A 14,710-nucleotide genomic window follows, 5' to 3' on the forward strand; every position below is an offset into this window, starting at 1 on the left:
TAAAACATTCGACATATAATCAGTGAATTATCATCCACTGAGTCATCCACATAAAACAACAACGGTATCTGCTAATTTTCCGTGTATACGTTACGTCCCGACTGCCCTCATCCGAACCTGTTTTCAATTGCAGTAGGGCATTCAGCAAGACGTCACTCAGCACCTCTCTCCCTCATCGTTTTTTTTTTTTTATTTGATTTTCTTTCAAATGTAAAGAAATTTGGTTCGTTTTACTCACGGTTTTTCATCCTCGTCGCCATTTGTAGTATCCGCCGGTGACCACATTTCGATGGTTTCTGCCTTCTGGTCCAGGTAACATCCAGAATCCGGATTCTCTGCTTCCTCGTAGCAGCCGCCACTAATCACGTCTCCACGCGCACTCCCCAATCCAAAGTCCTCTCGCGTCAGGTGTGTTCGTGCGTCATTGATCCAGACCCTACACACCTGGAGTTCCTTGGGGATTTTTATGGTGTTTCTTAAAAGACTTTCAGAAACTTTTCTAACTTCAAGGATTCACCATAAAGTACTTCAGTGATTTCTTTCAGGGATTCCTTCAGGAAGTTCTTCCTGGAATCCTTAAGATTTTTCCTTGTATTTTTTGACAGATTTCTGCTAAAGTCGCAGGAGATTTTTTTTCCTGTAATTGCTGGAGATATTCTTCCAGGAACTCCTTCAGGTATTCTTTCAGAAATTCTTCGGGGATTCCTCCTGAAAAAATCAGGGATTTCTTCTGAAATTGTTGAATTGGTTTCCCCAGGATTTCCTTCAAAGATCCCTTCAGGAACGCTTTCTGGGACTTCTCTTGGAATTCCTGCAGGATTTATCCCAGGAGTTCCTTTTGCGATTTCTCCAGAAACTCCAGAAAGAAAATTTCTCCGGGATCTCCATCAAGGATTTCTCCATGAACTCCTTCAGGAATTTCTTATTAAGTTCCTTCAGGGAATTCTCCAGGAACTCTTCAGGAACTCCCCCAGGAATTCCTTCACGGATTTCTCCTTGTTTTTTTTTGTGGAATTTTCCTAGAATTGCCTTGCCTCCAGAAACCCCTTCAGTTAAATCATCAGGAATTATTTCAGGAATTTTGCTAGATATTTATTCTCGAATTCCTCTAAGAATTTCTTCAGAGATGTTTCCAGGAATTATTTGAGGGAGTTCTCCTTTAAGGATTCCTTCAGGAACTCCTTCAGGAATTTGTTCTCAAACTCTCTCAGGGATTTCACCGGGAACTCCTTCATGGATTATTTCAGGAACTTCTTGAAGGACTCCTCCTAGAACTCCTTCAGGAATTGCTCCAGGAACTTTTTGAAGTGATTTTCCAAGAATTCTTTCAGAAATTTATCTTTTGAGGTTGGAGTTGCTGGTGTTGCTTGAGGGATTTTTTTTTCTGGAATAACTTGAGGGATGCTTCCAGGAACATTATCAGGGCTATTACTCTAGCAATTTATTCAGGGACGCATTCAGATTTTTTTTTCAGACATTTCTCCAGAAGTTCCGTCTGCCATTTCACCTGGAGTTCCTTCAAGGATTCCTGTGGAAGATCCCTTAGAGATTCCTGAAATTTCTCTTGAATTCCTCCAGGAATTCCATAAGTTATTCATCCAGGGAGTTCAGCTTGGTTTTCTCTGGGATTTTCAGCGATTCCTCCAGGAAATTCTATAGGGATTCCTTCGAGATTTTTTGCAGGGATTCCTCCAAGGTTTTCTTTAGAGATTTCTTCAGGAATTCTTTAAGGAATTTATCTTGTTGAGGGATTTCTCCTGGAACTTTTTAAGGAATTTCTCAAAAAAATACTTCAAGAATTACTTCAGAGCTTTCTCCAAGGGGTTTCTCCTAGATTTTTTTGAGGATTTTTTCCTGGACAAGAAGGTTTTTTTTTTATAAACTCCTTCAGGGATTCCTCCAGAAAGTCCTTCCATGATTTCTTCAGGAATTCTTTCAGGAATTTTGCGGGTATTCCTGCAGAAAGATTTCTTCAGGAACTCTTTCTGGGATTTCTTCTCAAATTCCTTCTAGGATTTAACCAATAACTCCTTCAGAGATTTTGAGTCCTTTGAGGTATTTCGCCTGGAGTTCCTTAGGATTTTTTTTTATCTGGAATTTCTTGAGAGTCTTTCAGAGATTTCTCTAAGAATTTCTCAAAGGATTCACCAGAAAGTACTTCAGTGATTTCTTTCACGGATTCCTTCAGGAATTTCTTCTTGAAACCTCTCAATTTTTTCCTGGTATTAGAGAAATTTCTCTTAAAGTTGCAGGAGAATTTTATCCTGTATTCTTTCAGAAATTCTTCGGGGATTTCTCCTGAAGTTGCTGGACAGATTTCCTCAGGATTTCCGTCAAAGATCTCTCCAGGAACTTTTTCTAAGATTTCTCTTGGAATTGCTTCCGGGTTTATCCCAGGAATTGCTTTTGGGATTTTTCCAGAAATTCTTTCAGGGATTGCTCCAGGAACCAATCCAGGAACTTTTCCAAGAATCCAGAAAGAAGATTTCCCCAGAATTTCCTTCTGGAACTCCAATTGGATCTCTTAAACCTTCCTCCATAATCATTCAGAGATTCCTCCAGAAATTCATTGAAAAATACATCCAGAAATACCTGCAAGAGTTCCTACTGGACTTCTTTGAGGAATTTCTCCTGAAATGCCTTGAACGATTTCTATTAGTAATTTCATGAGGGATTACTCCAGGAACTTCTTCAGTGATTTCTCCAGGAGATTCATCTTCGTGCATCGAGGAAGTTTTCATGGATTTCTCAAAGAATTTATCTTTGAAGTCTTTCAAAAATCCCTCACGTTTCTCTTGGAGTTCATTCAAGTATTCCACTAGACTTTTTTAAGGTATTTTTCTATGAATACCTTCAGGGATTCCTCCATGAATACCTTAAGGTATTTTCACTGGTATTCTTTAATGAGTTACACCTGGAATTGCTGGAGAGATTTTTCAGGCACTTCTTCAAAGATCCATCCCGTAACTTTTTCTGGGATTTCTCTTGGAATTGCTTCAGGATTTATCCCAGGAATTCCTTTTGGGATTTCTCCAGAAACTTTTTCTGGGATTGCTCCAGAAATCAATCCAGGGATTTTTCCAGGAAATTCTCCAGAAACTTTTCCAGGAATCCAGAAAGAAGATTTCCCCAGGACTTCCTTCAGGAACTCCAATAGGATCTCTTCAAAGATTCCTCCAGACAATAGTTAAGAGATTCCTCCAGAAATTCGTTGAAAGATACCTCCAGAAATACCTGCAGGGATTCCTACTGGACTTCTTTGAGGAATTTCTCCTGAAGTGCCTTGAACGATTTCTATTGTAATTCCATGAGGGATTACTCCAGGAACTTCTTCAGTGATTTCTCCAGGAGATTCCTCTTCGTTCATCGAGGAAGTTTTTCATGGATTTCTCCAGGAATTGATCTTTTAAATCTTTCAGGAATCCCTCTAACAAATTCATCACGGGTTTCTCTTGGAGTTCATTCAAGCATTACACTAGACTTTTTTTTCAGGGATTTCTTCATGAATACCTTCAGGGATTCCTCCATGAATACCATAAGGGTTTTTCCCTGGTATTCATTGATGAGTTACTCCTGGAATTACTGGAGATTTTTCAGGCACTCCTTCAAAGATCCCTCCCGGAACTTTTTCTAAGATTTTTCTTGGAATCCCTTCAGGATTTAACCCAGGAATTCCTTTTGAGATTTCTCCAGAAACTAATCCAGGGATTTTTCCAGAAAAACCTCCAAGAAATTTTCAAGGAACCCAGAAAGTTTCAGTGATTTCTCCAGGAGATTCCTCTTCGTAAAGTGGTTTGGTTTCGGATGGACCAAAGAAAAACACAAACAAGGATTTAATTCAGACAAAATATAAAAACGTGTATTAACTCTCGCGGGTTTCTTTTAATAATAACAAAACATCATGACAGTTACAGTGAAGTCCCTTGTATAGCGGACAAGATAAAAAAAACAGTCAAGGCTCCATTTCATGTACCTCTGGTTGCAGTGGTTGTACATCTCAACACCCCTGCTCAAACGCAGCAACCGTCCAGTCCAATCTTGGAACACATTTGCCTAAACGTATTCTTCGGAAGACCCTTGGTCATGATGTCGGCCTGTTGCTCAGTAGTGCGCACGTAGTTGATCTGGATCGTTCCTTGTTGCACCAAATCTCTCAAGAAGTGGAATTTTGTGTCCACATGCTTGAGCCTTCCGTAATCACGAGAATCCTCCGCAATCCTGATGGTCGATTGATTGTCCTCGAACAGTTGAACAGGCACAGTAGGTTTCTTCCCAAGATCACCTAGTAGACGTATCATCCAGATTGCATGGCAGGCAGCCGTGCACAGCGCAGACAGTTCAGCCTCGGTTGATGACAAAGAAACTGTTTGCTGCTTCCTGGTTATCCAGCCAACTGTACAGCCAAACAGCTTGAACACGCATCCTGTGACCGATCGACGATCGACCAAGTCATTGGCCCAGTCTGCGTCGGAGTACACCATCAAAACCGGAACATCTGCATCCACCTGATATACCAGTCCAACCTCCAACGAACCTTTGATGTATCTCAGCACTCGCTTAAGCTGCACCCAGTGGACCTCGTTCGGACAGCTTTGAAATTGGCTGAAATAGTTAACTGTTGCTGATATATCCGGCCTGGTTGTTAGTGAGGCGTACATCAGACAACCGATAAGCTCACGATACGGTTTCGTAGTCCTCAGTTCCTCTACGCCCTTCCGCAGACGTAGCTTGTTCTCCATAGGCGTCGATATTGGCTTGCACTCGAACATCTCAAAACGCCTCAGCAACTCCTCCAAATAGTTTCGCTGGCTTATCTTCATTCGTCCTTCTTTCAGGTTCCGCTCAACTTTCATTCCAAGAAAGTGTTTAATGTCTCCTATGTCCTTCATTTCGTATTCCCTCGACAGGAGCCGCTTCACAGTTTCCAGCACTTTCATTGATGAGCAAGCCAGCAATATATCATCAACATAAAGTACTAGTATCACTTTCTCCAAACCTTTTCCTCGGACGTAAAGGCACTGGTCATTGTCACTTCGTACAAATCCCAGTTTCTCGATGAACTTGTGGAATTTATCGTTCCACGCCCTCGACGACTGCTTCAATCCATACAGCGAACGATTGAGACGACAATATAGCTCCTTCCCCTACTGAAATCCGTCAGGCTGCACCATATAAATCTCTTCCTGCAATTCGCCGTTTAGGAATGCAGTCTTTACATCCATTTGGTGGATGTGCATTCGATCCTGATTAGCAATTGCCAAAACTGCTCTCAGAGTGTCCAGCTTCGCTACAGGCAAGTACGTCTCCGTGTAGTCAAAGCCAGGCTTCTGGCTGAAGCCTCTCGCCACCAGCCTTGCCTTGTACCGGTCAGGCTGCCCGTCAACTCCTCGTTTGATCGAAAACACCCACTTACAGGTAACCGCCGAACGTCCTTTGGGAAGCTTCGCCAATGTCCAAGTGTTGTTCCGCTTCAACGAGTCCATCTCTTCATCGATCGCAATCTTCCACTGCGGCCAATCGTCGCGCTTCTTCAGCTCAGCAATTGTGCTCGGAATATTGTCCACAAAACTCATTGCGTTCAAAGCGAAACCAGCACACTCCATTTCGAAGTCCTTGTGCCATATTGGTGCGGCACGCTTGCGTTGTGGTCTACCTTCACCAGTACGTTCATCCCCAGATTCGTCAGCTTCATCGTCTTCGACAGTACTGTTGTACTCCTCTTCCTCGGATGTCGAATGCCCCAAGTACTCATCATTTTCTTCTTCAGCGGCTTCCGCAGCATCCGTTGCTTCTTCGTGGTCATCTTCCGGTTTTCTCACTCGAAAATAGTCATCCGTAATCCCGCCGTCGATATTCCGTCCGGAACACTCGCCCGTTTCAACAAAATCGACGTCACGAGCAATGATGATACGCTTTTTCACCGGGTCCCAAATGCGATATCCGTTGTGCGAGTATCCAACGAAAATCCCCTTCCAAGTCTTCGCGTCCAATTTCGTCCTGTGCTCCTTCGGTAGATGAACAAACACCTTGCTCCCGAACGCCCGAAGTTTCGACACATCCGGCTTCTTGGACTCCCACAGCTCAAAAGGTGTCTTCTTCACGTCAACTGCGCTCGTCGGACTTCGGTTCGTCAAAAACGCCGCTGTCTGCACTGCTTGACCCCAGAAACGTTTATCGATACCACAATCCTCCAGCATAGCTATTGTCTTCTCAACCAGTGTACGGTTCATTCTCTCGCTCACCCCGTTCTGCTCCGGGGTGTAAGGAACCGTCCACTCTACCTGGATTCCCTTTTTCTTACAGAAACGCTCAAATTCTTTACTACGGTACTCACCGCCGTTGTCGCATCGCAGGGTTGCGATCTTCACTCCAAACTTGGCGGTAGCCAGCGCTTCATATTGCCGGAAGTATTCCAGCACCTGGTCCTTGGATTCCATGAGATAAACCATCGTGAAATGGCTCCAATCGTCCACGAACGTTACGAAATATTTGGCACCATTCAACCCAACTGGTGTCACGGGCCCACAGACGTCCGTATGCACTCGCTCGAGAACACGCGACGAACGTCTACCCTCACCGACCGAAAAGGGTTTTCTGGTTTGCTTTCCGGCAATACACGGTTCACACGCGACGGTATTGTTCTTCATCGAACTGTTCTTCCTCGGAAGTCCCGACACCATATCGTTTCTCATCAACTCTTCAAGGCTTTTATCGCTCAGGTGCCCGAACCGACGATGCCACAGTTCCAGGTCTTTCCGAACACGACCGCACGTCAACAGAGAACTCGCACTATGCCCGACCGATTGAAATTGCAGTTCATACAGTTTATCCCGACGTTCCGCACACGCAACGATTTCGGAGTCACGGTATATCTTCGCTTTTCCCGCTTCGAACACAATCTTCATCCCAGCACGTTCAACTTTTACCACCGAAAACAGATTGCAACGAAGCTTCGGTACGTACAACACCTCTTTGATTGTGCAATCAATCGTTTTATCACCGATCACTGAAACTACTTTCACAGTGCCACTGTGCTTCGCAACGATTGTTTCGCCATCCTTTGCCACTGCGATTTCCACCGGCTCTTCCAGTGGCCGAAGCTCCGTGAACAACTTTTGATCGTTGACCAGATGATCCGATGCGCCGGAATCCAGATACCACCGGACACGATGGCCACTCCGCGATTCCACACCACCACTGACACCAACAAAACAAACACTGTTATCACTTGCTTCCGAGAAATTCGCTTTCGAATTCTGCTGCGGCTTCCGAGACGACTTCTTCTTTTCAGGGCAATCCACTTGTTTATGGCCCTCTTTCTTGCACCCATAGCACTTAATCTTCTTCTTGAACTGTTGCTTCGATCCGGAAAATGCGGCACCATCGTCCTTGGAGAACGATTCCACACCTATTCCGCGACGCTTAACCTCCTCGTCCAGCAAACGGCATTTAACAAATTCGAGACTGAGATTATCCTCTGGCATAGTCTCCAGAGCCGTTACCACAGTTGAGTACGACGGCCCCAACGTCAGCAACAGATGGCACACGATATCGATTTCCTCCATCGCAGCGCCGGTGTTCCGATAATCTCTGACCAGCCGATCGAAGCGCAGGAAATGCTCCTGCAGAGTGCCACTGCCGAAACGCAAACTCAACATTTCCCGTTTGAGATGCATTCGACTGGCAATGCTCTTCCTCTCAAACACTCGCCGAAGGGCATCCCACACTTCCTTCGGGCTTTTCTTCTCCTGCACATATTCTAGTTGCGAGTCATGGATCCGGGAGATAATTAATGATTTGCACTTCCGATCCTTTTTCTTCCTCTGTTCTCGCAACTTCGTTTTCCCCGCTTTCACATCCGCACTATCACTAGCTAGTTCCTTCAGTTCGTCGACATCGTCAATTTCCACTTCCACACATTCCAGCAGGTCGTGCTCCTCGAGCAACACCTGCATCCGGAACTTCCAAGCGTTGAAATTGCTGCCATCGAACAGCGCCAAATGGTAGCGCTCACTTTGTCCTTCCTCTACCATCGTACCAAGCACTTTCGTCCGTAACACTACCGGAATCGAACTGGGTCCACAACCTAAAGTGGTTTGGTTTCGGATGGACCAAAGAAAAACACAAACAAGGATTTAATTCAGACAAAATATAAAAACGTGTATTAACTCTCGCGGGTTTCTTTTAATAATAACAAAACATCATGACAGTTACAGTGAAGTCCCTTGTATAGCGGACAAGATAAAAAAAACAGTCAAGGCTCCATTTCATGTACCTCTGGTTGCAGTGGTTGTACATCTCAACACTTCGTTCATCGAGGAATCCCTCAAATAAATTCATCACAGGTTTCTCTTGGAGTTCATTCATGCATTCCACTAGAATTTTTTTTACGGTATTTTTCCATGAATACCTTAAGGGATTTTCCCTGGTATTCTTTGATGAGTTACACCTGGAATTGCTGGAGAGATTTTTCAGGCACTCCTTCAAAGATCCCTCCCGGAACTTTTTCTGGGATTTCTCTTGGAATTGCTTCAGGATTTAGCCCAGGAATTCCTTTTGGGATTCCTCCAGAAACTCGTTCAGGGATTGCTCCAGAAATCAATCCAGGGATTTTTCCAGGAAATTCTCCAGGAACTTTTTCAGGAATCCAGAAAGAAGATTTCCCCAGGATTTTCTTCAGGAACTCCAATAAAATCTCTACAGATGTTCCTCCAGAAATTCGTTGAAGGATCCCTCCAGAAATACCCGCCAAGATTCCTACTGGATTTCTTTGAAGAATGTCTCCTGAGGTGTCTTGAACTGTTTCTATTGTAATTACATGAGGGATTACTCCAGGAACTTCTTCAGTGATTTCTCCAGGAAATTCCTCTTCGTGTTCATCGAGGATTTTTTTTCATGGATATCTCCAGGAGTTTCTCTTTGAAATCTTTCAGGATTACCTCTAATAAATTCATCAGGGGTTTCTGTTGGAGTTCATTCAAGCATTCCACTAGACGTTTTTTTATAGGGATTTCTCCATGAATACCTTCAGGGATTCCTCCATGAACACCTTAAGGGGTTTTCCTTTAAGAATGAGTTAGTCCTGGAATTGTGTTCTTTAGGGGTATCCCGATTATTGCATAATCGGAATCTTCGTCCAAAAATTAGTCGAAATCCAAAATTTCATCATTTTTGGTGCCCGGGAACTATTTTTAAAATGCATTTAACGTTTGATGGGGAAATTTTTTTGTTCGGGGTGAACTGTCATTTTATCGATTGAACTGTCATTCTATCCACGGAAATTAAAACTGTTTTGTTTATTTAACCATCAAAACAAAGGAATCAGCTCTTTCGATTAGGCTAAAGAAAATGGCAATATTCGATTCACTAAACAACCCAATTGCTGGAGAGATTTTTCAGGCACTCCTTCAAAGATCCCTCCCGGAACTTTTTCTAAGGTTTCTCTTGGAATTCCTTCAGGATTTAGCCCAGGAATTCCTTTTGGGATTTCTCCAAAAACTAATCCAGGGATTTTTCCCAGGAAAACCTCTAGGAACTTTTCTAGGAATCCAGAAAGAAGTTTTTTCCAGGATTTCCTTCAGGAACTCCAATAGCATCTCTTCAAAGATTCCTCCAGGCAATCATTCAGAAATTCCTCCAGAAATTCGTTGAGAAATACCTCCAGAAATACCTGCAAGGATTCCTACTGGACTTCTTTGAGGAATGTCTCCTGACGTGTTTTGAACTGTTTCTATTGTTATTCCATGAGGGATTACACCAAGAACTTCTTCAATGATTTCTCCAGGAGATTCCTCTTAGTTGATTAAGGAAGTTTTTCCTGGATATCTCCAGGAGTTTCTCTTTGAAATGTTTCAGAAATACCTCTTATAAATTTATCAGGGGTTTCTGTTGGAGTTCATTCAAGCATTCCACTAGACTTTTTTTTCAGGGATTTCTCCATGAATACCTTCAGGGATCCTTCTATGAATACCTTAAGGGATTTTCCCTGGTATTCTTTGATGAGTTATTTCTGGAATTGCTGGAGATTTTTCAGGCAAAGATCCCTCCTGGAACTTTTTCTGGAACTTTTTCAAGATAAAGAAATTCCTTTTGGGATTTCTCCACGAATTCTTTCAGAGATTGCTCCAGAAAATAATCCAGGGATTTTTCCTGGAAATGCTCCAGAAACTTCTTTCTGTAACTCTAATAGGAGCTCTTCAAAGATTCCTCCAGACAATCCTTCAGAGATTCCTCCAGAAAATCGTTGAGGAATTTATCTTGCAGTGCCTTAATTTCATGAGGGATTACTCCAGGAGCTTCTTCAGTGATTTCTCCAGGAGATTCCTCTTCGTTCATCGAAGAAGTTTTTCTTTGATTTCTCCAGGAATTTCTATTTGAAATCCTTAAGGATTTTTTTTTAGGAATCCCTTTAATAAATTCTCCAGGAGTTTCTTTTGGAGTTCAATCAAGGATTTCTCTAGACCTTTTTTTCAGGGATTTCTCCATGAATACCTTAAGGGATTTTCCCTGGTATTTTTTGATGAGTTACTCCTGGAATTTCTGGAGGAGATTTTTCAGACACTCCTTCAGCGTCTTCTTCAGGAATTCCTTCATAAACGCCTTCTGGGATTCCTATAAGAACTAATTCAGGGATACTTCCAGGAATTCCATCTTCAAATTCACCATCCACTTCCCCAGGAATGCATTCACGTGTTCCTTCAGGGATTCCTTCAGAAAATCCGTCAGAGGGTTTTCCTGAAGTTAATTCAAAGATTCCTCTAGATATTTCTTCAAGAATTTCTACGGAAATACCTCCAGAGAAATTTCTCTTGGATTCTCCTGGAGAGATTTCTTCTTTAATTGCTTTAGAGTTGTTTAAGAAACTCCTTCAGGGACTCCATCGGATGCTCCTTCCAGGATTTCTTATGGAACTCATTCGAGGAACTCCTTCAGGAATTCTTCCTTCAATGTTAATTCTTTCTGAAGGTCCTTCACTAATTCCTCAAGGAGTAAAAATCTGACACAATTGGCAGAAAAACATAGAAAAAATAATACAATTGATTTACCTAAACAGTTCTGCCATAAAAACAGAATTGTAGCGTCCTCAGCAATTGAAGGGCGTGGCTCCCATATAGTGATCAACTTCACCCCGCTGATCAACTTCGAATTCGCCCCTTTGAGTACGCCGATCATATTCTTCCAGTGACTTCATCTTGACAAAATTCATCGTGAAAACTTCCATTCTCCCTGTATCGCAGCAACCGTGTTTTCGTATGATTCCGGAAGACGCAAGTATAAAAGCCACCTTCATATCCTCATCCATGCGACACCCCGCGTTCTCTATCTTCTCGAAAAGCTGTTCCAAATCCATCAGATGTTGACGCAAATCACCTACCTCGGAAAGTTCGATAATTTCTTGATCAGAGCAACTTTGCCCACCGATGAGTCCTTGATGTAATAAGTCCGCAGCCTACTCCAAGCATCCGTGTCCTGAATCAACCGCAACTGAGCGTCTTCAACTAGAAAACCGATGGTCAGCAAAGCCAGTTCATTCTTCGTTTTCCATTCCGATGACCTTACCTTCATGTCAGACAAGTCGTCCTCCGCGTACTACCACTGCAGCCCTTCACGCGTCAAAACTTGCCGTACACGCAACTTCCACATTTGTCGTAGCCGAGCCTTTCGTGAACTCCATGCTTCTGGATGGTATATCAAATCGTAGATACTACTACTCAAAACTTTCACCAACAAGATTCAACATTCTAGCACTATTTTCGATTCCCTGCTACTCTGGGCACCATAACCTGTTGAGCAGATAAGCGTGATAACACAGGAAATCAAATTGTCTTGTACGGAGATACAAAACGGAATAAATATATTTTTCTCTCTACCTGTCAAACAGTATTTACAATCCAAGGCTAACTTGATCTTGCACAACATAAGGTATCGTCCAACTGTGGTCCAACAAAAATTAAATACGTCCAAAATATTTCGGGCATTTGCAAATCTCTTTCCCCCCTCCGTCCCGTTTCTTTCGTATACTCAATACATGGAGTGTCACCCCATCCCCGCTAAATGATAGTCGTGATATTTGAATGACCCCTAACATGGATAGCGTGGGCAGCAACAACCTTGGCAACAACCATGCGCCTCCATTTGTTTCTCAATCTCCTTGGAAACACAAGGCTTGGTAAAAAAATCTATTGATTAATTGCAAGCACGACAAACCGGAAGTCAAAAGATTTTCCGCCTAGCTTCTATAAGATTGTTTTATGCAAACATATCTTGACATCACAGACAAACAGACGTAACACTTCCAACATTTTTCGATTCAATTCATAGTCACGGAAACATCTTCGCCCAATGCTAAAAAGGCTGAGTTTGGCCAACAATCAACTAGGTGGCGGTAGTGGGCAAACGTTAAACTCGAATAAAAACGATGCGAGCGCCACGGACGGGCAGTTGGCCAACTATCATTTTTTTAAATAGAGCATTAAATCAGTGTGCGATGGGCATCATCAGAGTGTTACGTCTGTTTGTCTGTGTTGACACCATTCACCTGTAGTAATAATCCATGCCCCTTCAGGAATGATTATTTTACCCCATCTACGCGTTTTGGACTTTGTTTCCCTACAGTGTACTTCAACGGAAAATCGATCAACGTTAGCCTTGACTGGTTTGACATAAAGGACACAATCAAAAGGATCCCCCTCTTTCCGCTACCCTGAATCCATCCGCTGAAAATGAATCTCGACAATCTGTTCGACCATCTACCGTACATGGCATACGCTTTCCGAACATTATCCACCGAGGAAAAACTCAAGCTGGAACATTCCCTGCGGATATTGCAACGTGCACAACGGCTACAATCCGTGTACTTCTTCGGAAAACTCGAAGGCCTCGACGGCCACTACACTCTGGCATTCGGTTGCCCAGGTTGGGATGTCTTCAAGAACCGGAAGCTGTTCTACTCGCAAAATCTGTACGACTGGTTTTTGCTGCTGGAACCCAAGCACTGGAGCGAGGACTGGCAGTACATCAGGCATCCTTTTCAAGGGGACCCGGCGTTCAAACAGGCAGTCGACTTGGGACCGGAATTCACCCTAAACGAGGATCAAGTGCCGATCGAGGGAGCTCGAGGCCAGTTTGTGGTGAAAGAACAGGACCGACTGTGGTATGTGATGACTAGGATTCTCCAGGAAGCAGCCATCGTTCCACGTGGCGTGTTGTACCACAGTACGGAAGGCGAATGCGTCATCAATCCGTTTTACGGTGGACTCGATATCAATGAAAGCGTGAGCGTTGTGAACTATCACCACTTCCGGAAGCCGATTTATGGCGCCAAAGAGAACCTGCTGAAACGCGAGAATTGCAGTTACTTCGTGGACGTATTCGATCCAGCGGATGACGTCATTCCGGAGCACAAAAGCTTCGTTGTGACACGTGATCGCGAGAGGGATGTTTTTGTGCTGAAATCGTTGCACTGGCCTGGAATGGTTAGCTTCCATCGTGTGAGTTCGAATATTTACGGGTTTTTCTATTTCGGTGACGGGAGGAAAAATTGGGATATGCTTTTCATGCTGTGAGGGTTAAATTTTGAATGATAAATAAACCAAGTTCTCAGTAACAAAGGCACTTGTTCAAAGTAAGAAAAGTATTTTTGGGAACCCTCAGGGGATTTATCCAGGAATGCGTCCAGGAATTCTTTCAGGAATAAATCCTGAAAGAGTCCCTGGAGTTCCTCCAGGGATTTCTATAAGGGTTTCTCCAGGGATTCATCTAGGCATTCCTTCAGGATTTAATTCTGAGATTCCTCCAGGAATACCTTTAAGAATTTCCCCAAGAATTATCCAAGGAATTCCGGCCAAAATTATCTCAGGAATTCCTGTAGATATGACCTCAGGAATTCCTGCAGAAATTCCCCTAGAAATTGATCGAGGAAGTCTTCTATTAATTCCTTCAGAAATTATCACGGCAATTTTTCTAGGAAATCATCCTCCCGGAGTTTGTACAGGCATTATTTCAAGAATTCCTTCAGGGACTCCTGAATGAATTCCTCCTAAGACTCCTCTTGGAATTCCGTCAAGAATTCCCCAGAAAATCCTTCAGAAATTCCCCCAGGAATTATTCCAGGTATCACTCCAGGCACTGTTCCAGGATTTCATACAGGTATTTCCCCAGGGACTCCTCCAGGAATGCAACTAAGAATACCTCCAGGAATTACACCAAGATTTTCTCCAGGAAGTGATTCTGAAATTCCTTCGCAAATATTTACAGAAATTCGTTCAGGAATTTCTCCAGGAATTCCTTCAGAGATTCCTTTTGGAAATTCGTGGACGAATTTCTTCAATAATTCCTCCAGGAGTTTTTCCAGGGATTCCTCCTAGATTTTTCCAAGATTTCCTCTGGAGACTTCCTCGAGGATTTTCTCCAATAATTTTTTAACCCGTCAGGACGCGCACTGTTATAAAAAGTACAACACCATCAAAAAAAACCTCGCTCGTCGTATACAGCGCGAGCGCGGTGCAATTTCGGTTGCTTGATGGCGCGCGTTCTGAAAGGTTAAAGGATTCCTCCAGGGATTGTACCTGAAAATTCCCCAGCGATTCTTTAGAACAAATCTTCCAGAAATTTCTCTGGGGATTCCTCCAGGAGTTTCTCTAAATATTTCTCAAGCAATTTCTCTAGAGATTCCTCCAGGAATGTTTCCAGGAATGCCTCCAGGAATTCT

The 14,710-nt window shown here is 43.2% G+C and overlaps 1 protein-coding gene across 1 annotated transcript; it reads left to right on the forward strand.

Annotated features, from left to right (window-relative positions):
* The first annotated feature begins 12,616 nt into the window (after positions 1 to 12,616).
* LOC109411786 (radial spoke head protein 9 homolog) lies at positions 12,617 to 13,612 on the forward strand. Its single transcript, XM_019685387.3, has one exon. The coding sequence runs from the start codon at positions 12,723 to 12,725 to the stop codon at positions 13,563 to 13,565; it is 843 nt and encodes a 280-aa protein (XP_019540932.3). The 5' UTR covers positions 12,617 to 12,722; the 3' UTR covers positions 13,566 to 13,612.
* The last annotated feature ends 1,098 nt before the right edge of the window (positions 13,613 to 14,710 follow it).

The sequence above is a fragment of the Aedes albopictus genome, chromosome 2 (genome assembly GCF_035046485.1).
Source record: "Aedes albopictus strain Foshan chromosome 2, AalbF5, whole genome shotgun sequence".
NCBI lineage: Eukaryota > Metazoa > Arthropoda > Insecta > Diptera > Culicidae > Aedes > Aedes albopictus.